This window comes from Empidonax traillii, unplaced genomic scaffold (assembly GCF_003031625.1).
Source record: "Empidonax traillii isolate 1590-97213 ecotype Southwest subspecies unplaced genomic scaffold, ASM303162v1 scaffold13:size3042203, whole genome shotgun sequence".
NCBI lineage: Eukaryota > Metazoa > Chordata > Aves > Passeriformes > Tyrannidae > Empidonax > Empidonax traillii.
Genome location: NW_020955206.1, coordinates 126,703 through 153,967, shown reverse-complemented (window position 1 = coordinate 153,967; position 27,265 = coordinate 126,703). Strand labels below are relative to the sequence as shown.

General features: G+C 49.1%; 1 protein-coding gene across 6 annotated transcripts in view; it reads left to right on the top strand.

The window, feature by feature from the left end:
- The window catches only part of ZC3H18 (zinc finger CCCH-type containing 18), a 40,058-nt gene extending 12,793 nt beyond the window's left edge, over positions 1-27,265 (top strand). For 4 of the 6 annotated variants that reach the window (XM_027890315.1, XM_027890307.1, XM_027890290.1 and 1 more), the window contains 10 exons: positions 11,705-11,905; positions 13,102-13,227; positions 14,616-14,717; positions 16,974-17,117; positions 18,517-18,669; positions 20,909-21,069; positions 21,599-21,795; positions 22,838-22,934; positions 25,209-25,305; positions 26,946-27,265. In XM_027890315.1, coding sequence (XP_027746116.1) covers positions 11,705-11,905; positions 13,102-13,227; positions 14,616-14,717; positions 16,974-17,117; positions 18,517-18,669; positions 20,909-21,069; positions 21,599-21,795; positions 22,838-22,934; positions 25,209-25,305; positions 26,946-27,144 — 1,477 coding nt within the window. In that variant the 3' untranslated portion in view covers positions 27,145-27,265. The remainder of the gene's footprint in view (positions 1-11,704; positions 11,906-13,101; positions 13,228-14,615; positions 14,718-16,973; positions 17,118-18,516; positions 18,670-20,908; positions 21,070-21,598; positions 21,796-22,837; positions 22,935-25,208; positions 25,306-26,945) is intronic. The other 2 variants (XM_027890301.1, XM_027890281.1) reach the window with 1 other exon arrangement.

The window sequence follows — 27,265 nt, the reverse complement described above, 5'->3', positions numbered from 1 at the left end:
TGGAGCTAAAACATCAGTGAGAGCTGAGTGTGCGTAATGTGACTCTTGAGAGGAGGGTGTCTGTCCATTGGCATGTGGGTATGGAGATCATCGTCTCATCCCTCTTCCCTTGAACCTGGAGGAGGTTTTGGGAGGCTGGAAAAGGTTTTGGGAGGCAGAGGGGTTCCTGCAGGTTGTGGCGACTCCCTTTGAGGCCTTGACAAATGTCTGTGACAAGAACCAGGGCTGGGTTAGGAGTCTGTGGGTAGCAAAAGTGTCCGGAGATTTATTAAGTGCAACTCCAAAAAGAAAAGGTGAAGGGACTGTATGCCTTGACATGAGTCTGTGCTCAGTGGAATCACAGTGTGGAGTCAGGTTTATTATCTGTGACTGCCCATTTTTTCTGGAAGTCCTGTTTCTGTCCTGTGTGAAAGAGAAAATGGAACCAGACAGACTGAAAGTCCAGGAACGTGATTCATATTTTGTTTCTCTGGCAATTATCTAAGTACCTGTGTATATGGAGTATTTATTAGTGAAGCGCTGTGTGGATATCCCAGCTGAATATGGAACCTGTCTGATGGGACATTGTAATTTCATGTCTTTTAGTTCAGAATCATGGAAAACTCTCAAATTTCTTGCTCAGGGACATTTTGAACAGGGCTCAGAGCAACCTGGTCAAGTGGAAGGTGTCCCTACCCATGGCATGGGATGATCTTCAAGGTCCTTCCCAACCCAAACTATTCCATGATTCTATGATCTGCAGGAAAACTGGTCAGCAGTTTCTTGGGAAGAGTGGCAGGTAGAGTCTTCCCAACAGCGTGTCAAGGAACATGTGGACACACAAATGTTGGAGCAAAAGGGATGCAGGGAAGCTGTTTCCCAAGACATATTGGAGCTTGTCCTTCTGCCTGATGTCTGTGTTATTTCTCTGCACTGGAGGAAGATGTGAAACATGAGGAGCATGAGGAAGAGTTTGTTATAATGAAGAGCAAGGCTAAGAACGCCAGGAATGAGGTGCCACATGGGATTGTGTGATTTCACAATTTAGTCTTGAATCTGACCTGGAATTTTTATTTGCATTAATAGAAGAAAAGCTGATTTTTAACCATGACTCTCATTTCCAAGAGGAAGTCACAGTTTCAGAACACTTTGAAGGTATCTTTCGTGCAGTAGCAGTGCCAGAGCAGTTATAGGAATCCATTTAATTGCATGCTACGTTTAATTACAATCTTCACTTACAACCACGATTTGTGCACCTTAATTACCACATTGACTGCTGGATTGTGCTCTCCTTGGGGTGGTGATGGGGCAGATCTTTCTGTCCAGAACCATGTGATGGAGATGATGTCAATGAAAGTGACATCAGCTGGTTGGCAGCTCAAGGTATGAGTCACGAACAGTCACCGTGACCGTGACCGGGATCGCTGCGCCCAAGGCTGAGCCTGCCGGTTGCTCCTTCCCTTGGCACTCATGGAGTCACAGGGCAGGGCTTTGTGTGGGAGAGTTTGGGCTGTTAGTGCTGCTACCCAAGAGGTGCTGGGTAGGAGTAGTGGCTGTGCTCACCAGCCATCTCAGTCCATGAAACCGTCTGTTCCAGAGATGGAATTTACAGTGTTCATGATGTGTTTTGGGGGTACAGGTCCCCTGTTTCCCTCTGTGACGCAAGGGAGCTGTAGATGCCTCTTGGATCTCCAAAACAAACTCCTTAGGATGAGTCTTGGTAATTTAAAAATAGTCTTTGGTGCACCTCTTTCCTTTTTTTTTTTTTTTAGTTAAAGTATGCTAAGGAGAGGGACTTTTCAAAGGGCATGGAGTGACAGGAAAAGGGGGAATGCCCTTAAGATGAAGGAATGCAGGGTTAGGTAGGATACTGGAAAAAAATTGTTCCACGGGAGGATGGTGAGGCCCTGGCACAGGTTACCCAGAGAAGCTGTGGCTGCCCCATCCCTGGAAGTGTTCCAGGCGAGGTTGGGCGGGGCTTGAAGCAGCCTGGAATAGTGGAAGGTGTCCCTGCCCGTAGCAGAGGTTGGGGCTAGATAATCTTTAACATCCCTCACAACCCAAACCATTCCATGATTCTTTTCTTTCCAGAAGCAGATCATTGGGAATCTACTGCTTGAAGTGCCTCAGCCTTGTCCTGTAGCACAGGCACTGGTGACTGTAGGGCTGGGCAGAGGGACAGGAAGCAGGGCTTGTTCCTGGCTTCATTTGTGCAGGGCTGGTGGCAAGAAGCTCTTGGAATGTTTGGGTTGAATGAGGAGTTAGTTCTGAGCAGAAAGCTTTAAAATCTCCCCAAAAATCTTTGGTCAGCACCTACACACAGTGTCTTCTCTCAGGGGAGAGTGGAATTAATGGGAATAATTACCAACTAACCCCAAAACCCCTGTGTTGTTGAAGGCAGCTATCCAAGTTCTCTTAGTCATAGAATCATGGAATCCCAGACTGGTTTGGGTTGGAAAGAACCTTAAAGCCCATCTCATTCCAGCCCCTGTGATGGGACATCAGTTCTCGTGGTTGACAACCATGTCAGCGTGACCACTTCCTCCAGCACTGCGGGTGTGTGGATGTCTGTGAAAAAAAGAAATCTGCAGAAACAAGTTTAGGAAAAGCTTTTGAACAAAGTGAAAGCATAATTCCACCTTCTCCCTTGGGGAACAGATCCCTCCCCCAGCACTTTGCATTTCCCCAGGAGTCTCTGTCACGCTCCCGGTGTCACCTGGCTCTGGGTTGTGCCACTGTGTCCCACGTAACCTTTTTTGACAGGCTCCCAACTTCCTCATGGCAGTGCAGTGGTTCGAACCGTCTCACCTTTTCTCCAGATCCCTCCATGCTCTTCTCCAGAGGGGCAGGTTTGGGATTAAACAGCTCCCAAGTTTGTTTAACGCGTGAAACGCCTGTGATTACTCCGCGCTTCCTGGGAAGCAGGATGCACGGTGGTGCCATAGCACTCACCTCTGGGGCTATTTATAGGCTCTGGGCTTTCCCTAATTGCTGGATCCCAGCTTTTGGCAAGTCCAGCCTTTCCAGGCATCACAGGGGTGGCTCAGGCTGCAGCTGCCCGTTAACATTCCTGCCACTTCCAGAGCCCACGCGGCCCTGCTGCGCTGTCATTAATGAGCTGGGGAGGCTGGAAAACTGCTCCACAGAGGTTGGAAAACTACTCCAAAGAGGTTGGAAAACTCCTCCACAGACGTTGTGTAACCAGCGAGGAGCTTTGCCAAAGGCAGAGCTGAGGATGTCAGTAATTACAGGTAGATGCTGGTTGCTCTGTTGGTGTAGGAGCTCCCTGGGGTAGAGGCTGGAGGAAGGAACAAACCATGGCCTACAGAATGGAAAGGATGAGAGAAAACTCAAACAGCAAATAGCCAGGAACATGGAAACAAGTTCCCTTTCCATTCATTGAAAGCAGGAAGGTTTAATCTGATCTTTAAACAACAGCAGAGTTTAAGGCTGATAACATGGAGCAGCCAGAGGATTTCCTGGCATTGCTGGGGATGAGGAGTGAAAGAATTTAACAATGATGTAAAACTGGTGGACTCAGGGACGTGGGTTTCTACTTGCACCTTTGAGAAGAGGCTCCAGTGGGATTGTCGCATGTGGATTGACCTTTTTGGAAGGAATTGCAAAAGTTACCTTCCAGTACCTGAAGGGAGCTCACAAGCAAGACAGAGAGGGACTTTCTGCAGGAGCATGCAGTGACAGGACAAGGGGGAATGACTTCAAACTAAAAGAGTAGGTTTAGATTGGATATTAGGAAGTAATTCTTAAGGTGAGGATAGTGAGGCCCTGGTACAGGTTGCCCAGAGAAGCTGTGGCTGCCCCATCCCTGGAAATGTCCAAGGCCAGGCTGAGCAGGGCTTGGAGCATCCTGGGCTAGTGGAAGGTGTCCCTGCCCATGGCGAGGGGTGGAACAAGATGAGCTTTGAGATCCCTTCCAACCCAGACTATTCCATGATTCTTCGAATGTGCTATTTCTGCTTTATGCTTTTGGGTTGATTATTTTTTTCCCCAAGATGAGCACTCCAGAAGTTTATAATCTGAAGTTGTAATGCCAGTAAAACTGTTCCTCCTCCTCCTCTTTCCCCAGGCATCAAACACTTAAACAAGCCAGGACACTTTATGATCAATTAGAGGGATAACTTGGCTGTCTGTCCTCCTGCTCCCCATCTCCAGAACGAGTTCTGATGCCTCAGGCTGGGCTTGATTCTTGCTGAGTGCAAAATTCCTTCTTTCTCTGTTGCCAGTGGAGCTCTGTGTTGTGCAAAGCATTTCACGGATAAAGAATGAAATATGTTCTCTGAAGAAACTTAGAGCAGTGCAAGATGTTCTGACCCTTTGCTGGGAGCAAAGGCTCTGCACAGCGAAATAATTCATTTTAATCCCTCTATTGTTGCCATAGGCCTTTATCCCACTGGAATCTGAGCTAATCTGGTTGTTCCAGGAGCACATGAAGCAACACGGCGTTGTGGGACCTGTTGGTGGTTGTATTCCCAAAGCACTAAGGGACACCGAGGAGTTCATTGCCAAGGGGAAGCAGAGGGGCAGACACTCAGCTCTTCTCTCCAGTGACCAGTGACAGGACCCAAAAGAACAGCTGGAGCTGTATCAGGGCAGGTTTAGGTTGGATATTAGGAGAAGGTTCTTCCCCTAGAGAGTGGTGGGGCACTGAACAGGCTCCCCAGGGCAGTGGTCACCAAGGAAGGCCTGGACGTGGCACGCAGTGCTCTGGGCTGTGTGACAAAGTGGGATCGGTCACAGGTGGGACTCAGTGGTCTGGGAGGTGTTTTCTGTAATTCTCTAAATTTGGTCAGGGCCTATGACTGAATATGGAATATGGACCCAAATCCCATGGAACACCAGTGCCAGGTAGGATGAGAAGGAGGAGGAGGCTGTTGTCCTCAGAGGTGTTCTGAAGAGGTGACAGCAGCTCAGAAGCTGCCAGAAGGGAGCAGTGTCCCAATGACCCATCCTGTGATTATCGCACACACAACACTTTTTGGGAAGGAAGTTCCTGAAATCCTGTTAATGGAGAGCACTTAGGCAGCCATTAAAAATAAAAATAACCCCTGCGAGTGGGAACACGGAAAACTGAAAGCAAAGTCAGAAAGGGCAAATCATGAATCCTTGAAAAACCCTTCCAGCAAGGAGCATCTCTTCCCAGCTTCTGTTGAGGTGCCACCTGGATTGTGAGGTGCTGCAGATCCCAGGATGAAAGGGTACGTGATCTTGTGGCCACGCTCACCCTTGTGTTATTTTTCCAAGCTGGTTCAAGTTGACTTTGTTAATCTCTGGGCTGCGCACGTTAATGAGCCGGATAACCCAGAGTCTGAAATCAATGAGTGCAGGTTATCCAGGGCTTGCAAACCAGAAAGTGTTGGAATGAGGTTGATTAGATAAAGGAGTGGCAAAAAGAAGGGAATGCAAATGGAGTGATTCATAGTTGTGTGTGTGTGGGGATCACAAACCAACTGAACTCTTTTTTTTTTTTAAGAATATCTAATTCTGAGTGTTCCTGGGTCTTTGTTGTGTTTTCCCACAGCTTTTGGTGGTCTTTCCATGCAGCCAGCTGGATCTGCTTCCTATCTTTTGGACTTAGAGGCTCTGTGTGAAAGCATCTCTGTCTCAAATACAGCTTGGTTTTTTTTTGGTGGGTGTAATGGTGGCATCTCATCCCACTACCTAAAGATGGTGTGAGAGGGTGGTGGATTTTGGTTTCTCTTAGTTTTCCCTGTGGGAATGTTGGCTTTTCTTAAAAGAAATCCTTCATTCTTCCCCATTTGTCCTGCCACAGGAGGAAGAGCAGGTAGGGCAGTTCCCATTTGTTCTGCAGGATAGACAACTGTGTGCTCTTCCTGGGTTTGAGTTGGGCATTGCTAAGCCCCTGGAATGCTCTGATTTAGTCTCATATCCGTGAGAAGTCACAGAGAGGGAAAAAACGGCCTCCATGAGGAGGCTCTGCACCCTCCCTGGGCAGCTTCTTGGAGTGCAGTGACTTAAGGGAAGCAAATGGCCTCGGGCTGTTGGGGTTCCCAGGCTGGAGCTGGACCTCTACTCCTGCACATTCCAGGTGTCCCACACAGCACTGCCCAGAGGAGGATTTCCCTTCTCTCCACAGACTCTGAGGTTCTTCAGGCTCACAGTCCAGTGCCCTGCATGGAAACACTGCTGTGATAAACATGATAATAACTTGTTTACATCCCTATTCTCTCTGGTGCAGCTTCCAGCTGGAGCAATGGAACCTGGTTAGACGGCTTTGCTTTCATTTCTGCTCCCAGTTCTTTTGGGAAGTTAATGATAAGAACAGCTCTGCTCTGGAAACAGGCTGGGAGAGCTGGGAGTGTTCAGCCTGGTGAAGAGAAGGCTCCAGGGAGACCTTAGAGCCCCTTCCAGTGCCTAAAGGGGCTCCAAGAGAGCTGGAGAGGGACTCTGGACAAGGATCTGGAGTGCCAGGACAAGGGGGAATGGCTTCCCACTGCCAGAGGGCAGGGTTAGATGGGATATTGGGAAGGAATTCTTCCCTGTGAGGGGCATGAGGCCCTGGCACAGGTTGCCCAGAGAAACTGCAGCTGCCCCATCCCTGGAAGTGTCCAAGGCCAGGTTGGACCGGGCTTGGAGCCACTTGGTCTGGAGGAAGGTGCCCCTGCCCATGGCAGGGGGTGGAATAGGAGCTGGATGATCTTTCAAGTCCCTTCCAACCCACACCATTCCATGATTCTATGATAATAAAATCTCTCCACGAACCAAAACAAACTTTTCCAAGTTCTCCACAAAACATTCCTGTAGACTGGAGTTTCTGTTAGTCCTTGTGACTCTTGAGGTGCTGCCTCTGCTTACACAGGAAAAGACAAAGGATTTCATAACTGTAAATCGAAATGAAGGGCATCAAGTGACTGTGGATCTCAAGGAATGTGTTTTTCTTTGGCATTTCAGAGCTGGAGTTCCTGGGAGATCTCCCACACTGTATTTTTATTAAAACATGGCAAAGTCTGGGGCAGGATCTCTGGACAGGATCTCTGCCTCTCTCATTTAGAGAAGTCTCTTGAGGCATCAAATGCTCAGCCCTTAGGGTAGATCACATCTCTGATAGGTTTATCTCCCTGCTGTGATGATTTCATCCTGGAGGTTCAGATGGTATCTCCACTCTTTAATTTCCAAGCCTCTCCCCATCAGGCTTTGAAGAAATTCTTCCTTTTTTTTTTCTTTCTTTTTTTTTTGAGTGACTGATAACTCAGCTTTAGGTGGAAACAGCTTGAGAAAATCTTATTCTTTGCTAATATTTCACCAAGATCAACAAGCACGAGCTCCAAGGTCCAGCATTTCCTGTGGTACACACGGAGATGGATTTTGGGACCTGTTGTCCTTCTCCTTTTTGCTGAGACAGGAAAAATTCCTTGCACCCTGCTGGAATTTGTTTTGCAGCAATTACAGGTCTCTTCCCAACTGCCTTGGCACATGGCTCCAGTCATTCCTCGAGTCCACTTCCTTTGGAAAATTCCACTGCCACTGAAGGAAAACTCAGCACTGACGCAATCCCAGCTTTCCTGCGAGAAACTCAAAGGCTTTTAAGTCATGGCTGGACTTTCCTCTTGGAGCAAACTGAGCTGTAAAGCGTGGCCAGAAGAGCAGCCCTGGAGCCAGCCTGACGTCACCACTGGCCGTGGGTGATAAGGTTTGCGTTCCCTGTGGGAGCCGTGTCCCACGGGAGGGGGAAGGAAGGGCAGAAGCACTTTCCCCAGGAAACTTGTTTTCCCCTCTAAGAATAGAAATGCTGTGGCAGCATTTGCATAATACATGAGGAGAGCAGCAAAGGCTGTGCAGCTCTGCTTTGCCCCCTCCAATCCTCCTTGAGTTCGGGGTTTATTTGGGAGCTGGGTTTCTTCGGGAGCCGGAGCGTGTGCGGTCGGGAGCTGGCTGACCTACACCGTGCTGCCAGCTGGAGCTGTCTCTGTTCCTCCTCTCCTTGCCAAAGCCACGTTCAGCTTCAGTTCTCCTCTTAATTGCTGTCATTAAATTCCAGCCAAAGAGGCATCAACGTGTTCGATCTGGAAAATAAAGCTTTTAGTTGTTTTAAGGGAAAAATGGGCTTTGGAAATAGCGAAGCTCTGCAGCCCATGCTGGTGCCTGAGTGATCCTTGGGGCTCTGGAAGGAAATTAAGGTGCTTTTGGTCAGTCTGTCTTGTCTCTTATTCCCTGTAATTTACTTTTTTTAAACCTTGTGGCATAGACTTAAGTCGTGGTTTAACGCCTCAGCTAAAACCAGGCTAATTAAGGAGTTAATTCTGCAATACTGGAAACGTTTCCTAAAAATTGCAATTTGGTGAAAAGGATTTTGAGATTAACAAGTGGATTTTTTTGCCAACCCCTCTCCATGCTGAAGTGTGTGAGGTTTGCCTGCAGCCTGGGAAACTGCTGAGGATGAGGATGAACTCTTCAGGTGATCCCATGGCTCACCACCCCGGCACAGCTGGGATTCTTCCCTCCTCTTCTTCATGGCTCAGCTCCTGCAGCTGGTCAGACCCTGCTGGTTGGACTCACTGACCCAGCAGCAAACCGTTCTTATCTCTTAATTTATTGAATTAAGGAGTTGGGAACTCCAGCAAGCACCAGATTCAGCACAAAATGGGAAGGAAAAACTACCTGGTTGCAAGAGTGAAAGCAAGGAGAAAACCTCCTCCTTTTCATCTTCCAACGGTGTCTTCAGTGGAACTGCAGGCTGAATTGGGATGTTCCTCTTGGCATTGGCTCCAGTTCACTTTCAGCTCTGACTCCTGAATTCCACTGGAGAAGTGGAGCCGAGCAGCATCAGTTGCCAGTCCCTCACTTTAGGTTGAAGGAGTTTATTTGGTGATGCCACAGGTTGGGAACGCAGCTCTTGAGGAAAGGCTTTGAAAATGTCCTGACATGAGCATCATCTTCCTTGTCTGTAGTGTATTTACTGCTGAGTGTAGAAGCCAAGCATATCCCAAAATGAGGCTTTCTGTTGTGGTTTTCCCAGGGAAAAAAACCTTTCCTCCAGAAAGTGACTTCATCCAGAGAGAATTGCATCAAAGCAGGTAATAGGTGCAAGTAATGAGATTTGCTTTCAGAGTCATTATTGCTCCAAGCTGAGGAGTTCAACCTAAGTTGTTCCCACATGGAGTTGGAGCTGAGCTCCAGCTCCCTGGATGGGCTGTTGGATGTGAATGTGAGTTGGTTTTTAGGAAGATGATAAATTCTCCAGGAGGTTTTTCTTTCTGAAAATTGTTGCAGGAGGGAGTTGAGCCTGAGAGGGACAAGGTTGTTCATTAGTTCACAGAATCATGGAATACCCTGAGTGGGAAGGGACCCACAAAGATCATCAAATCCAAATACTGGCCCTGCACAGGACACCCCAAAATCATACCATGTCCCTGAGAGTGTTGTTTAAATGTTCCTTGAGCTCTGGCAGCCTTGGGGCCATGACCACTGCCTTGGAGAGCCTGTTCAGTGCCCAGCCATCCTCTGAGGGAAGAACCTTTCCCTGATATTCAACCTAACCCTCCCCTGGCACAGTTGTTGGCTTTCGCAAGCCTGGACACTGCAGGAAAAGCTTATCCACAGGTTTTACCCAGGACTTTAGATGGATGATGCCTCTGCTCTCCTGTGCCAGCAGAAAATCCCTTCTGCACTTCCCCAAGCTGCAGACAGTGATCCCTCAGGAAGGGACATAGGATCAGGATATTAGAGCGTTATCCATGAATCCTCACATGGTTTTATCCTCCTCTTTTCCTTGCTGTTTATTCTGCTCTTGATCCAAGGTGTGTAGGCTGCTCCCAGCCTTCTTTTTCTTCCTTCTCTGCACTTGGTTGATTTGAGGATATTCCAGAGGTCAAAATGGCTTCAAAATGAGTTTGTAAACTGGAAGTTTGTAAACAGCTGCTGGAAGGAGACCTTGGCCCTAGCTATGACTGTTTATTGTTATCAGGGTAGAAGTAATAGGTCCAGTGTGTCTCAACCCCATATTCAGGGTCGTGGTCTTCCTCCATGATTAAATACTCATGGAGTTGTGTCTGTAACGTGGAAAACTCAACCATCCCACTGCAAATGTCATGTGCTGAGTTAAATAGTGTGTGTTGGAGCAATGTTGGAAAGGGTGAGGATGGAATGAATAACGCTGAGCTGTAGCCCTGCCCGGGACTCCCTGACCAGGCAGTTTTGCATGTTAGATGTAATTGTCCTCTTTTGAAGATGAAATGAGATTTGTGGGAGAGGTGAAGGCGAAAGAAGAGTTTCTCCTCGTGTAAAACTGTGAATATACTGAGGTAGATGTGGGACTAAGAGTACAATTGCCTTTATATCAGCAAAGATAAGGAAAGAGTTGGATGCTGGATTTTTAGGTCAGCATATCCAAGTTCTGGAGCCAGGAAGAGGTAACACTGCCAGCAAGGAGGGGATGAGGCTCCTTGGTGACTAGTGAAGCCTTCAAAGGGTTGAACAGGCTGCTAACCAAGAGCTTTAATTATCCTGTTGTCTGTTGAAGTGTTGAGGCAAGAAGCAGAGTCCCTGGAATTATTAGAAAAAAGTGGAGGAGGCTTTTTTATCTTAAAAGGTAGAGGAAGTTGGGTGGGGAGTGGTTACTTCAGTCGTGTGACTAATGGGGTGGTACTGGCTGAACCCAGCCATGGAAGGGGCCTTTCCTCCCCCAAATTCTCATAGAGTTAATTATTTGGAGAAAAGGAACAAACACATCACTGTCCTGGTAATTTCATGAGTGCAACACACTTCATAAAGCTTTATTCCAGCGGAAACTTCGCCTAAAACCCAAGGGAGAAGGTCAGAAGCGGGTGATTGAGGAGTTGGGTGCAGGTTACTGAGGGCAAGGAAAAATTCAAAGTTAAACCACCCATAGATAAGAGAGGTAATAAAGTCTCATCCTGAAGAAACTCATCCTGGAGAACTTAAGGGAGTGTCTGGTGCAGGTGCCCTGGATTATTTTCAGAGAGCTGGGGAGGAGAAGGGAAACCTGGAGAACTAAAAAAAAGGGAAAATGGGAGTAGAACCCTTAAAAGGGAAGGGAGAAGATGTAGGGTGTCTGGCCTTACTGGTCACATCCTCCACACGTTTGGTGGTTTTTAAAAGCACCTGGAGAATAATCCAGTGATAAATCAGCCATGATGAGCTGCATTATGCTCAGGTGAGGGAGGAGCCATTCCCTTCAGAAGGGTGAGAACAGGTCACTGTGCCTGGGCCTCTGACACAGCCCCACGCGATGTCCTGATAAGGGAATTGTAGGAGAATAATTCAGGATGAATCTCTTCTGAGTGACTCTACTCTCCATTGCACTGGGGACTGCTTGCCAGCATTGGGCTGCTGCATCTCTACAGGTGCAGGAAGAACCAGGTTTCCCATTCCCTTCCTTCTTTCTTATGTCCATTCCTTTGAGGCCAAAAGCTGAACCTGAAATCAGCTGGGAGGTCACTACTCAGTCAGTGTGACAAAGAAGTTTGCAAAATTGCAGACACTGGTTTACAAATTGTGAGTTATCACTTTATCACCCCAAAATGATGCTGGACGTTCTGCAATGGAGGTTAAGCTGGTACAGCTATGAGAGATGACTTTATGGGGTATTTTCATGACCCTGTGTATCTATTTATGTGTTTTATTAAAATATATTTATATGTCTAATATCTTTTCCTGGATCCTTGTGAATCTTCCTTTATAAACCTCCCTCAAAATCCCAGCTGCTTGACTCCTCTTTGTTTTCCAGCCGTCAGCCTGAGCCACCAAAGAAGGACAAGGAGTCGGCCGCGCTCGGCACGGCCCAGTCGAAGCGGGCGGACGAGTGGAAGGATCCCTGGCGCCGATCCAAGTCCCCCAAAAAGAAACTCGGCGTGTCCGTGTCCCCCAGCCGTGCTCGGAGGCGCCGGAAAACCTCTGCTTCCTCAGCTTCTGCCTCTGGCTCCTCCAGGTGAGGGAGGGTAGAGAGCCTGGCACATCCATTAGCGTATCCAGGAGTTGGATGTGGCCGACTCGGCACCGGGGAAGGTGTCGAGGTGTTTGGAACAGGTTGCCCAGAGAGGTTGTGGATTCCCCATCCTTGGCAGTGTTCAAGGGCAGGTTGGACGGGTCTTGGAGCAACCTGGTCTAGTGGAAGGTGTCCCTGCCTATGGCAGGGGGTAGAACTGGACGGATCCTTAAGGTCCTTTCCAAGTCAACCCATTCCATGATTTTATGTTTGGGAAAGTAGTTCAAGACCTGCTGTTCAGTAACACCTATGAACAGGTAGTGGCATGGAATCCAAAGGGGGCAGGGAAAACTGTGGGAGCTGTGCTGTGACCTTTTGAAGATTAGGAAAAAGCAAGTCCTTGGAAAAGACATTTTCAGGTCAGTTAGACCTGGATACAGTCTGGCTGTTACTGCCGTTACATCTGGTAACTGATCTAGATGAAAACTAACCTTAATAGGAGCACAAAGAGCTGGAAGCTGTAAAAATTGGAGCTTGGTCACTCCAGGAGAGATGGAGAGATGAGGTGAGCCCACTCCAGTAAGAGCATATTGATGCTACTGGGAAAAACTGGGGTTGTGGAGGTTTTACAGAGCCTTAGAGGCTGGAGTGGGGCTTGGAAACCAACAGGTGTAAAATAAGATCAAAACTGGCATTCAGAAAGAAACTCCCTGGATCTGGGAGCCTCGAGGAAGAAGCTGGATCCGTTTTCTTTGAATGTTTGAACTTGAAGCTCTTGAAAAAGGGGGGAAAGTATCCCAGAGGAATGAGGAACATGCTGAATTGGAGATAGGAATCTAAAAGCCAAAGCCCTCCTGAAGCAGATTTTCTTGCTGGGATCACTGCACCTGAGGTTTTTCTGTTTTCCCTGACCTGTCAGGCATTGTCTGGTGAAAAGGCATAAAAATGTATGGAAGCAGTTCCCAAAAAAGATGGAAAATCAATAACTAAAGAAGGGGAGGCTTATTTAAGGGTGCAAAGAGGGTTGGAAGAAGAGGATCCTGCCTTAATGAAAAGAGGGAGCTGAAGATAGGTTGCAGTCCTGATAGGAGGAGAGAAGGCAGGTAGTTTTTGGAGCAGAACTTGGGAGAAACATACTTGGAGACTCAGGTCTCAGAGGACTTTTTAAGAGGTTATAAATTTTAATATTTTTGTTTCAGGTCCTCTTCTCGTTCATCCACCTATTCTGGTTCAGGCTCCTCACGATCTCGCTCCAGATCATCTTCCTACAGCTCTTACTCCAGTCGCTCCTCGAGGCACAGCTCTTTCTCAGGCAGCAGGTCCAGGTAATGGCTCCTGGGATTTGGAACCAATGGAAAACTGGTTTTCTAACAGCTCTTTTTTGCTGCCACTTAAAGGCAAATAATGAGCTCTTGAAATAATCCATTCAAACCACTTCCCTGAGTGAGGGAGGCTGCCAGTGTGGATGTTGGATGAAGGAAATCCATCAGCCACCCCCTCCTCTCCCCAGTCCTCCCACCCATGAGCATGGTGCTGTTGTGGCTGGGCCCTTCCCCATGCCTCTGGTAAATTAACATTCCCATCATTTGCATTTTAAGATTGGAAGAAGTTCACCGGCATCTCTTTTCTATGGCACTGGAATTTCTATTTCGAGAGGCAAATCACATTTCTTTATTAAAGCAGTTGTGTGTTGTGATAGTCCTGGCACTTCAAAGCAGCAATTCAGTGTCCCAGGCTGATTAAACAGAGGGATGTTTATTCCTCTGCAACTTCCTTGCCCCTGCAGACAGTTTCCCAAGTCTGGAATATACATAGTAGAAGAACTGGCTCCCTGGATAGGCACCTCTTCAGGTCTCAGCTCACACAGAGTGGATCACAAGAGACCTGGTTTCTCCTAGGAAAGGCTCAGGTGGAAGCTGGTCTAACTTGGGGAGCAGTCTGACCTTCTCCCATCTACCCCATTCTGGACTCTGCTGCTTGCAGGACAGTGCCAGGTGTAGGTGACCCACTTGGGCCTCTCCCTGAATGTAGGAGAGTGAGGAACACCCTGGTCCCTAACTGTTCTTCAGAAAGCCTGTCATCCAGGTGTCCGGCTTTCTGAGGTACTGGGTTTCAACAGAGGGACTTCCAGTCTTGGCAGCGGGATGAATCACCTGAGCACATGTTGTGTCCTGCCAGTAGCTCAGCTCAGGTCAGTCCTGGGCTTGGGAAACTGCTCCTGCCCTTTGATTTGTTGCCTTTGAGATGCACTACGTTTTTCACCTTGTATTAAATATTAGATTTAGGAGTATTTTTTGTGTCTTTCTTCCAAAGTTTTGGGGGTTTTGCTGCTGTTTAAAGGATAAGCTGCACCAGGAGTTACAGGGCATTAAACAGGTTGAGGCAATTCATGCTGAACTTGCAAGTCAAAATCCTTATTTTCACATAGATATTCTCCCTTAGGAGAGAATCCAGAGAGTATGGAAACAGCCTCAGGTGTTGGTGTGGAATACCTGCAGTGCCTCTCTTCCAGCTGACCCTATTTTTTCCTTTTGTTTTCTGCTTTTACCACTGTCTGATGCCACAAATTAAGTTTTGTTGAACAGTGTCCAAATATAAATGAAGTTTAAGCTCAGGACTAGTTCCCTGGTGAGGAAGGAGTAGTGTCTAAATGCACTGAAAGCCAGTAAAACCTCTTGCAATCCCAGAGACTGAGCTGTCTTTTCCTTCCTAGGTCACGGTCCTTCTCATCTTCTCCCTCTCCTTCTCCAACACCGTCTCCACACAAGCCGCTGGCAAAGGCTAAAGGGGAGTTATTGCCACCTCCTGGGAAAGGGTAAGGCTTCATCTCCCTCTGGATACCCCAGTGCAGAGTCCAAACAGGAGCCTGATCCCCCAGTCAGACCCTTCGGACCTTCAGTGGCCTTAGGCTGAAGGAGGGCAGGGTTAGGAGGGATATTGGGAAGGGGTTCTTCCCTATGAGGGTGGGGAGGCCCTGGCACAGGTTGCCCAGAGAAACTGTGGCTGCCCCATCCCTGGAAGTGTCCAAGGCCAGGTTGGCAGGGCTTGGAGCAATGTGGGATAGTGGAAGGTGTCTCTGCCCATGGCAGGGGGTGGAACTGGATGATCTTTCAGGTCCTTTCCCACCCAAACTATCCTGGGATTCTACAGTCTGGTTGACAGCTGAAGGAAGAAATGAAAGCTACAAAATAGAACCTGCATAGAAGAGTGTTTAGCTTGGCATATTTAATTAAATAATGACACTTTAACTTACTAAACACAAGTTAAGCTGTACAAGTATCCTTAAATATTACATGTATATATGAGTGTTTAAACACGTGCCTGATTTACTCCTTAAACTGTGTGTGCAGATATATTTATACAGGAGCTCTATGAAAGTTTAATTCATTACTGTGGCTTTGGTTAATGCACAGCCTTAGAATAAAGAAATAGTTCAGCTTCATCAACTTTTAACACTGGAATACAAATGAAAACAGGACTATGAAGGTGGTTTTGGCACATTGTGACAGTGCTCCTGCTCTTTTAAATTCCTGAAATTGCTATTTCACAAACTCTACAACAGTAAATTACGGATATGTCGGAGGGTGACACAACACCATGTGATGTCACCTCTTTTAAGGTGACCTGCAAGTAAGTGACACCATGGGAATCCCCCTAAATTCTCTAGTATATGGGACAATCCCCTTTGCCATACTTTTTTGTACCTTATTAACCTGGGGGTTGGGGTTTTTTTCCTTCTCCACTCAGGGCTCAGCCCTCAGAGGCCTCGCTCAGCGCCTGCATTGATGTCTTTGCACCCTCCCAGTCCTCCTGCAGTGCTGGTTTGGTAACACCACAGCACTAGGACAGGGATTATTTTCACTGGATAACATGGCATGTGCCTAATCTTGTGTTCTGCAGGGGATAAATGCAGATATTGAGCACAAGAGGAGGAATTAACATTGTCTTTGTGGAGACAACCACCTCCTCCCTGATTAATGAGTGCTGGCATGTACCAGTGCCTAAAGGGAGCTGAAGAAGGACTTTGGACAAGGGCCTAGAGTGCCAGGACAAGGGGGAATGGCTTCCCACTGCCAGAGGGTAGGGTTAGCTGGGATATTGGGAAGGAATTCTTCCCTGTGAGGGTGGTGAGGCCCTGGCAGAGGTTGCCCAGAGAAGCTGTGGCTGCCCCATCCCTCGAAGTGTTCAAGACCAGCTTGGGTGGGGTTTGGAGCAACCTGGTCTAGTGGAAGGTGTCCCTGCCCCTGGCAGGGGGATAGAACTGGATGATTTTTAAGGTCTCTTCCAACCAAACCATTCCATGATCATATGCTGAGCAATATCCAGCTGTCAGAGCAGAGGTTGGAGTGCTCTGAGCCCTGAACTGAGCAGCACTGAAGAGCCACAGTGATTCCCATCTCACACAGTGGGTGCTAAATAGCACAGTGGTATTCCCATCCATTTTTCCACAGGGAAACACAATCCAAGGTGTGGATCCAAGGGATATTTGCACACACAGGCTCTTGTGCATCTTCCTGATCTGTGTGATGGAGTGAAAAAGAGTCTTTTTGTTAACTGTGTGCATTTCATGCTTGAAGCCTGACTGGCAGATTTTAAGTAGGTGTATGTGTTTGGGATAAAAATGCTTGGAATTAAATGGATAAGAAACAGTGATTCACACAGTCTACTTCAGGAGTTAATTTGCAAGTCAAATATCTCCCAAATTGCCTGTTTTGTAGTAATTTGTCTCTAAAAAGGTGAATTGAATATGGGAAACAAACCTCTTGAGGGAAATCTGTGTTTGAATGTGTTTAAGTGAAATATCCAAGTGTCTGTAGCTACAGGAATCACGTCTAGGCCAGATTGGATTGGGCTTGGAGCAACCTGGTCTAGTGGAAGGTGTCCCTGCTCATGGAAGGGGGTAGAATGAGATGAGTTTTAGGGTCCATTCCCACACAAACCATTCCATGATTCCATAGTCAATATAACATTAATCAATAACAAACCTGAGCATATCTCATCACTTCTGAGAATGTCTGTGGTTTGTACCTACTGACTTTGATCACACAAGTGAAAATTGTCATTTTTACAGTGACAAATCTGTGAAGAAACTTGCTGCCCTTCCAGTCCCTCAGCCACTCACTAAAATTACAACAGCTGCTCCAGAGTCAGCCAAGCCAGGGGATAATCGGGAGGCAAGGAGGAAGGAACGTCAGACACGGACTCCACCCAGGAGGTAAGAGAGCTGCGGGTGGAGTGAGCCTTGATCTCCTGGAAGATACAGCAAATCCAGGGTTCTTCTCCAGAGTACCACCAGTGCTCTTCAGTGTTAAAGGATAAATCCATTTCCTGGGGCAGGGAGGAAATGGGAAGAGAGGGAGGAAGTAGGGGGTGAATGTTTGCCACAGCAAGTGTCTCCTGCCTCTGAAGGTGGGGGGCATAAAGCAGGTGGAAAAATGAATTGTGTCAAAATCAGGGCTTGGAGTGGGGGGGGGAAAAAGGCAATTTTGAGAGGTGCTGGTTGTGGAGGTGGTACAGCAATGAAAAGGGTGTGTACACATCTTCCTGGCTCCCTGCCCTGCTTTCCCTTCCTGCCTTCATCCTATGTGACTCCATTATTTCAAGTGACATAACAGTGTGGTACTTCTGTGTCTGGTCTGTGGAAGCAGCAGTTTGATGTGTAAGAAATGTATTTCCTAGAAATACCCATTTTATGAGCGCACAAGGAGCCTCATGTTTCATGCCTGCAGTAAGACATAAATGGTTTTCTTGGATCATTGAATATTTTTGAAGGTGGGTCTGATCTGTTTTCCACTCAGGTTTTCAGAAGCATCCCAAGTCAGTTCTTAATTTTCTATGGCATTGGATCTCCTCCTTCTTCCCAAGAGCAGAGTGCCTTGGCTGTGCAATTTTGTCTCCATTGGTGAAAACATGATGACAGTTCCTTTTCTCTAGAAACTCTGTCAGTTCTAGTTTCTGTTTCTCTTACTTCAGTTAATGATTAATATTCATCTCAGATGTTTTTAGCCACCTTCTCTTATTCTTTATTCCAGTCTTGGTGTTTCAGGGTGGTTTTTTTCATGCTTATACCCACTGCCCTACACTCTCCAAATGACAAAACAACTGTATTTATGTTAGGAATAGTGTTCTAGTCCCAAAAATGTGTAGGGTTATTTGTACAGCCTGAAATACAAGATATCCCACCGCATTACTCAGGTAGCAGTTCTAATTTGAAGGAAGCTGTCCTGGGATAGAGTGAATTTTCTTCTTAGTGTCTGGTGTGTTTTGGATTTAGGATGAGAATAATGTTGATAATTTGTGGATGTTTTGGTGGTTGCTCAGTAGCTCACCCTAAGTCAAGGACTTTTGAGTTTCCATGCTCAGGAGGGAGGGAGCACAGGCAGGACAGCTGACCCAAACTGGCCAAATGGGGATATTCCACACCACAGAACATCATTCCCAGTGTATAAACTGGGGGAGGTGGCTGGAAGGGGCCGATCACTGCTCAGGGCACTGATCAGAGAGTGGTGAGCAACTCTGTTGTGTATCACTTGTTTCTCATGGGTTTTTCCCCCTTTCTCTCTCCTTTTCCTTACAATTACTATTGTGTGATGGTGTCACTTGCTGTCTTGCAGGAGGACCATCAGTGGCAGCATCAGTGGCAGTGCCAGCAGCTACAGCGGCTCCAGCTCCCGATCCAGGTCCTTGTCTCGGTCTCTCTCCAGATCTCATTCCAGATCATCCTCTGCCTCAGTCTCCCATTCCCCATCTGGGTCCAGGAAATCCAGGTACACCCTTGACCCTTCATTACTGTTATTTAAATAGGAGAGATTGTGACTGTTCTTCACTATTGTGGTTTTTTGCAGTGAAAACTCTCTGTAACTTCCAGTAGCAGAGATTTCAGGGGACTGGGAGGTGGGATAAAGTTGGTTTTGTGTTACAGATCCCAAGTACTGAATTGTGACAAGAGTACAGTGTTTGAGAGGGACTTTTCACAAGGACATGGAGTGATAGGACGAAGGGGAATGACCTTAAGCTGAAGGAGGGGAGGGTTAGATGGAATATTGGAAAGTAATCCTTCCCTGTGAGGGTGGGGAGACCCTGGATGGAGCCTTGAGCAACCTGGTCTAGTGGAAGGTGTCCCTGCCCATGGCAGGGGGATGGAACTGGATGATCTTTCTGGTCCCTTCCAACCCAAACCATTCCATGATTCTATGATACTGGTGGTTTATTCGGGGAATTATCTTGTCATGTGTGCCCAACTGCCCATTTAACCTTAATTGCTACCAAATCATCTTATAGCCACATCCTAATTGCTTTACAAGTGAACAGTTTCAGGCTACAGAGCTTTCCTCTCCCAAAGCTCTCCTACCTCTGGTTCTTGCATGTCCTTAGGGAAGATGCTTGGCCTGTCAGAAGAGGTAGGTCAGAAAATCCCTGAAAGGCCCAGCTAATGATTTTATATTTTTTTTGCTGGCAAAGTTGCACAGCCAGTTCCCTTTGTGTTTAGCCCCAAGTGAACAGTTCTAAGGCTGTTAGTCTGTGGGATGTGTAAACACCAAACTCCCTCCAGCAAAGAGTCATGAAATAAACCTCTTTCGAGTCATTCATTCAGGCTTTTACATCTGTTCACACACAACAGTCCTTGAAAGCTCACAGGCAGAGCCCTGAAACACAGCACTTCCCTGGGACACAGATTTAAGGGTAGACCTGTAGTGCAAAACTAGTGGATTAAGCAGGATTTGGCTCTGAACAGCTCTAATTCACATCCCTGAACTCTGTGGAACTCCAAGCTTCAACATCCGCGTTATTTTACAGAAATCCAAACTTGTTTACTACATGCTTGTCACATTCATCAGCTCAGGGGTGATGCAAGAGCTTCACAGAGGCAGGCACAGGTGGGAAAATTGAACACAGGAGTTGCTTGTGTGGCTCTGGGGCTGTGGGTGCTGCTCCTCCAGGGGTGTGGGGAAGGGGGAAACAGAGGAAATACAGTGTGTGCCCAAACCAGCTTTGCTGTGACATCCTGTAGCGTGGACAATGAGTTCCCGGCTCATCCTGTCACCATTGCAACAGTCCATGTGACCTCTCAGAGCTCAGCTCGATCATGTTAAGGTCAGATATCAGGAAAGGTTCTTCTCCCAGAGGGTGGTCGGGCACTGAACAGGCTCCCCAGGGCCGTGGTCACGGCCCCAAGGCTGACAGAGCTCAGGGAGCATTCGGACAATGCTCTCAGGGGCAGGGTGGGATTGTTGGAGTGTCCTGTGCAGGGATGGGAGTTGGACTTGATGATCCTTGTGGATCCCTTCCCACTCAGAATATTCCATGATTCTATGATGCCAGCAGGTACAGACTCTGCAGTTTGTAGCAGGGTTGGTCTGTGCTGAAGCTGCCACAGCCTGTTCAGTTATCCCAATCCAGCCTCCAGCCAGGGAGCCTGGATCTTGCTGGCAGGGCAGGTTTCTATGGCCTGTGGAACAGGCTGGAGAGGCTGCCTGAATATTCATGGAGTTAACGTACGTCTGGAATGATTAGGGGTGGAAGGGACCTAAAGCTCATCTAGTCCAACCCCCTCCCCGTGCACTAGATCAGGTTGCTCCAACCCTGTCCATCCTGGCCTTGAACTCTATTAGGAAATGAGCATCTTGGAGGCACCCTCCCTGTCATTACCTGTCGTGACAGTAACGTTTGCCAGCACCAGAAACCCTGCCAGGGAACCCTTGCCCTGAGCCATAACACTGACCTGTGATAGCACACCCTGCTTTCACTCCTTGTTTTTCTGGGCAGACAGTGACCTGTTTACATGTTGTCTTAATCCTTTACATGTTTACATGTTGCCTTAATGACTTTCTAGATGTACCTCTTACATGTTTGGGAATTTTCATATCATCAGCACCCCAGGACACGCGGCCTTTTTTCCTGCTCATTGCCTGCCTGTGAGCTTCCTGACATCCAGCCAGGGGAATGGAGAAAGGTCTCACCGCTGCCTGGTTGTTATTACTTTCTTGAACTGTTGGTTCTTTGCAGGTCCCTGAGCGTGAGCAGCGTCTCCTCAGTGTCCAGTGCCTCGTCCAGCAGCAGCTCCGTGCGCAGCGCCGACTCCGAGGACATGTACGCGGACCTGGCCAGCCCCGTGTCCTCGGCCAGCTCCCGCTCCCCCACCCCAGCCCAGCAGAAGAAAGGTAGAGGTACCTGCTTTAGTGTTTTTTCCTCTATGGAGTCCTGGGAAAAGAAGGGAAGAGCAATGATCCGTATACAGCTTGCTTGGGAATACTGCAGGCTCCAGGAAAATCGTTAAGCACAGAGCAGGGGAGCCCAAAGGTGTCACCTGGGCAGGGTTAGGCCATGGAGCAAATTTACATTCACATCCTTCCATCCCTGTGACTCTGGCTGTCTCATGCCTTTACCTCCCTGAGAGTTCTGCCTCTCTTATTCTCTTTCACCCTTGGAAGGTAACGAAAATCTGGACAACTCCAGTATCATGTTACTCTTCTTTGTTGTTTTTAGACTGTTGCAGAGTTGGCAGCAAAAGCCTTTTGTTCTTTGTGTTTTATATTCCCCTCTGTGGAAATTCTGGTTTCCTGAATCCTTTGACCCCGGGGCCACGTGCCGTGTAAACTGGTGTGGGCTTTTCCCGTCCCTGGAGGAGCGTCCTCTTGCCCTGCCCTCCAAAGGATTCAGTCCTAAGTCATCACATCTGCTCTCTGGTTTCAACAGGAAAGTCAAAAAAAGAAGACAGTGCTAAAGAGGAGAAGCGGAAACGGGATGTGCCCGCTCAGCTCCTGAAATCAGCCAGACCCACCCAGGGCAGCAAATCCCAGCAGCTGCTCCAGAGCCAGCAGCCCTCAGCCCCCCAGTCGCAGCAGGGCGGCTTCAGTGGGCACAAGGAGATCAAACTGACGCTCCTGAACAAGGTGAGGGGGGTGGATGTCTGGGATTCCCTCCTCACAGAGATCCCAGCAGCAGGTGGGATGGGTACAGGCAGAAGGGGAGCTCCAGGCTCCGTGCTGGCAGGATGAGCTCAGCCGGGAAGGTCTGGAGCTGGATTGGAGGGCGGCATACAGAACCAGTCTGGCAGCAACACACCCTGTGGTGGCTTCAGTTTGCGACTGTGTTGGCGGCTTCCCTGGGGCACATTCCTGCTGCAGCTTCAAGGGCTCTTCCCGCTTGCTCGAAGGCTGCAGCCGGAGTCCCACATGTGCCGGGGCCTTTCCCACTGGGAGCATGCTCCCGGCACGCTTCCGAGCACGCTCTCCTCCCACTGGAACGAGCTGCTGACAAGTCATTCGCTCGAGTCAGGAGGTAAAAAGTGTGCCCACCTGGCTCTTCCCCCTTTCCCACTGATCCCGCTGCCCCAGTTGGGAGCCTCCAGCGGTGATCGCAATCCGGATCATGTGGGAGAGTTTGGCCTCGTGGGATTTTGTGCCGGGGCAGGGTGTTGGCCCCATTCACGTGGGCAGGTTCCTGTTTTTGAAGCGTTAATATTTTGCTCTGACAGCCCAAATTCCCCGGCACAGTCTGAGGCTGCAGATTTCTCTACTTCCCTGTGCTCTGACGTGAGGCAGCTTTATCTCAGCCAGGAAGCTGCTCCATAGGGAGGAGTGTGCAGTGACACATGACTGCCAGCACCCTCAGAGCCTGGAAAAGGCAGGGCTCCACATGCCTCCTTAAATTCTGCTATCCTTGGTGCTGCTGGAAAAAAAAACATCCCAAAAAGCTGCTGTTTTCCTGTTTCTTTTCTGAAAATAGCACAGCATTAACCCCCAGTGCAAGGGGATGTTGCTGTTACCTTCTGGTGGTTAGGAATGACGTGATCCAGGGGAGGTTGGGACTGGTGGGTGGCAAGACTTTAATGGGAGAGGTGGTTGCATGAGCCAGGTAACATAACAGGGAGGTGATGGTTCCCTGGAGGGAAGTGGCTGCTCAGCTCCGTTGTCTGTTCTAATTCCATTTCAGGCAGCTGACAAAGGAAGTAGGAAGAGATACGAGCCAGCAGACAAGGACAGGCCAACCTCACCTCCAGCCAAGCGGGCCAACCTGTCCCCTGACAGAGGTGAGACATCAGCCATCCTAGGGCTCCTTGCCTGCCTGGGTTCCTGCTCCAGGTTCCTGCTCTGGGTTCCTGCTCCAGGCAGTGCTCGGGTGACAAATGTCCCGTGAAAGCCTCTGCTCCAAGAATCCAATAACCAGGAAGATTAATTACAGTCATGTGTCCTTCCAAAACCTCAGAGTGTGTGATTGCCACCAGATAACAGGGCTGTATTGCCCATTCTGCTGCAAAAACACAGCGGAGGGGGGCCCCGAGGTGGGTGAGGTCAGACCAAACCTGGCCTTGCCACATTGTCCATGGGGCACATTGTGCCCATTGTGGCTTCACTGTGTCCATTTAAGTCCTCTCCAAAAACTTAACTGCCTTGCTTTGAAGACGCAGAGCTCTCACCTCCACATCCATCCCTCCACAGCCTCCTGCTCACTGCTGGTGTCCTTGGATGTGGCTGTCCAAGTCAGGGGAGGTTTAGATTGCGTACTAGGGAAAATTTTTTCGTGGAAAGGGTTGTCAAGCATTGGCAGAAGCCGCCTAGGGCAGTGGTGGAGTCCCCATCCCTGGAAGTGTTGAAAAACTGTGTGGATTTGGCACCTGAGGACATGGTGGTGGTGCTGGGTTGATGATCTTAAAGGTCTTTTCCAGCCTTAACCATTCCACAATTTTAAGTCATAGGAGTTTCCTTTAATGCATCCTGGAGTTTTCTCTGCCTTGGATTCCAGTGCATCCCAGTGGATCTTACACTGACAGGCTTGTGGCGGTGCTTAGAAAGGGAGTGCAGGCTGCCAAGGCCCCGGGATGGATGGATGCAATAACTGCCTGCATCACCCATCCTGTGAAATGAGATGATTTCCCCACTTGTGTGTGACACAATCCACTCTGCCCTGGATGTTTAGAAAGACTTGGGCTTTCCAAGTGTTCTCCCAGACCTTGAGTCTTCACCAGAGGCTGTGACACCTCAGAAAATTGAGCTGGTGATCCAAAGAGAGGGACCTCAGTGCCACACTCCAGCCTGTGCTGTGGCTGCCAGAAAGCACAGGGGGGTGGGGGGAGTTGGCAGCCAGAGGTGGCTGGTTGTGACGTCGGAGCCAGCGCTGCCACGTGATGTTGTTTTCCCTGGTGGCTCAACTGTAGGTGGATCTTGTTGACTCTGGGTCCCAGCCAGCAAGAATTTGTGTGCTAATAACCTGGTTGCATTCGACTCCTGCAGAGGCAGCATGGAAGGGATTGGGTGAGGTTGAAGTTCACTGGGGTCTAGTTCACAGGCTGCTGAATTGCAGACGAGTGAATGGGCCAACCCAGCACATTTTACAGATATAAACAGAGATGTAATTCTGTACTATTTCTTGTCTTGATCTTATAAAGCAATTTTTAAGCTGTAGCAAATCACAGAATCATGGAATGGTTGGGGTTGGAAGGGAACCTCAAAGCTCATCTCGTTCCATCCCCACTCCATGGGCAGGGACACCTTCCACTAGACCAGGTTGCTCCAAGCCCCATCCAGCCTGGCCTGGAACACTTTCACAGATGGGGAGTCCAAGCCCTAAAGCCTCAAATCCCAGTGGCAAAGATATCCTTGGCTGACTTGGGACTGAGCTCCTCAGTGTTCCAGCACCAAACTGGTCGGTGGTGGTGCCCTGAGTCTGTCTCACCTGGATCTGTGGTGTCCAGAGCCTGGGCTGTCACAGTGTCCATCCTCAGGAGCAGAGGGATGCCCTGGCACACAGAGGTGCTGCTGCCACGACGGACTGAGCACCTTTCCAGGACCCCAGTGAGCTTCCCCTCATCCCTGAGCCCCCATGGCAGTTCCAGGCAGGGCATCACGGCTCAGCCTGTGAACAAACACGGGGATGATGTTGCCTGAAGGATGGTCCTGTTGGCTACAAAAGCAGCAGAGCTGCCCTCACCTGTCACTCTTTGAGCCAGTACACCCTGTGACGTTGCCACTGCAGAGCCAACAGGTCTTCAGGCGAAAAATGCCATGGAGGAGCCTTATTCCAGCAGCTGGAGGATGAAGAGAGGCCGGTGCCCTCCCCACAGTTGACGATGTGTACAGGGGACTGTGGGGCACAGCCCTCACTGGCTTCTCTGCTCCCCCTGTAGTGGGGTGGACACTGCAGGAGGGTCTTTTCCTGGCTGCTGCTGGACTGGGCCATTTTTTGACATGTTCTAGTTTCAAGAGAACACTGATAACACTGCTGGGAGGGTTCAGCAGGTAGAGCAGTGAACTGTGCCTTGGTGACAAGCAGGAATATCTTCCCCTTTCTTTTCCTCCCCCAACAGGCTCTCGCGACAGGAAGGCGACTGGGAGACTCTCATCGCCCAAACAGGAGCGACAGAGGGGCCAGAATCCAAAACCTTCCCCTGCACAGGCAGACAGGTGAGTGCTGCTTGTTCTCTGGGCTCTCTGTGGGCCAGGCTGGGCTCACACCTTCCCAAGGCAGCTCCAGAGCTCCCAGGGCTCTCAGGCTGCAGTTCCCAGTTGCCATGGAGCACAGCAGGAGGAAGGACGCGGAGCTCCCTGGGCAGGTGCCAGAGGTGCTCAAGGCTCCGTGCAAAGCTGAGCCATTCCAGCTCGGAGATGAGCCGGAGCCCAGGGGTTTTCTTGAGGTCAGTCCCAGCAAGAGGAGCCAAGTGGGTCAGGTGTGAGCCCAGTCAGTGCCTCATTAGCATAGTGTTAATGAGCAAGAGAGTACACCCCTTCAACCGCTGCTGCCCAGCTCCTCCTGGCACCTGGCTCCAGTACCTGATTCCCATTTTTCCCAGCCTGGCTCACCTTGCTGCTGTGACATGTTAAAATGTGACCTCTGACAGCCCTGGCTTTGCGCTTTGCCATCCCCTGAGGTGACAGGTGACCAGCTCACGTCCAAATTCCTGACAGGCTATGCCTACTGCTGTGCTTGGAATATCCCATTGCAGGACTGGACATGTGGCTTCAGGGGCCAAAGGTTGTAGAGCATCTATGGCACACCTCCCTCAAGGCCTGTAGCCAGATGATGCTGCTTTGTATTTCTCCAGTGTCATCTCTCCAAGGATCTCTGGAAGCAAACGCATCCCAGTGTTCCTTGACTTGCTGCACTTGTGCCATCCCTTCCCTGCTCCCAACTTGGGCCACGAATGAGCCTCAATTTCTATGTCTCAGAGTCTTCCCAAACCAAAACCTCACCCTGCTGCTGCAGCCCTGTCCTGCCTCAGGCCCTCAGGTCCTGTTTTCCAACAGTAACAGGAACCTCAGCCATTCCAGCGCTGGTACCACATCCATGATTCCTGACCCTCTAATCCTGCTGCTCTCTGGGTTGGCACTGCCACATGGTGGGTTTGATGTGCCCTGTGCCCATCTGGGAGGGGGTTACAGACATGCTGGGTTTCTCCAGGGCACCAAAAAAACCAGTGGCATCACAGGGAAGGGGCTATCAGGATTTGGGATTGTGGGGCTTCTCCAGAGCTGCTCGCCCCTCTTTGTGCCACTCCCTTGAGCTGCTCACTGCACCCAAGAGCTTGGCACAGCCCATGGTGCCGAGTTTATTCTGGGAATCTCCCTGGAACAGCTAATTTTTTTTTACTATTTCAGCCAGTTTTTAACCCAAGGCCTCATATTTTCTCCCATCGACTCTTGGAGTCATGTCTTAGGTGTGACACTTCCTGATACATTAGTTTAGATCAGAAATTAGGGAGAAACTCTTCCCTGTGAGGGTTATTAGGCCCTGGCACAGGTTGCCCAGGGAAGCTGTGGCTGTCCCATCCCTCAAAGTGTCCAAGGCCAGGCTGAGCAGGGCTCGGAGCAACCTGGGATAGTGGAAAGTGTCCCTGCCCGTGGCAGGGGGGGGGGGACTGGATGAAACTTTAGTTCCCACCCAAGCCATTCCACGATTCCACATGGTTTAGTGGGCATGGTGAGATCCAGTTGAAACTTGGACTTCATGATATCTTTTCCACCCTTCATGATCCCTCCAGAGCAGATGTCTTTGAAGTTTTTCCAGTGCCTCTCGCCTACCTCTCCCTTCTCTCTCTCTCTCCCAGGAAACGCCAGCTCTCCCCTCAATCCAAGAGCTCCAGCAAAGTCACGAGTGTCCCGGGCAAAGGATCTGACCCAGGTCCTGCGGCCGTCAAGGGGGGCAAGTCTAGCACCCTGTCACGGCGAGAGGAGCTCCTGAAGCAGCTCAAGGCGGTGGAAGACGCCATCGCTCGCAAGCGGGCCAAAATTCCGGGAAAAGTATAGTGGGCCGTGCCCCGTAGTGACTGTTGATGTTTTTATAAATAGTGGAAAAAGCGGCCACTTTGGGATTTTGCAGTTCTGTCTTCATTTTGGCTGCGATTCTTTTTAAAAAACCCACACAAAA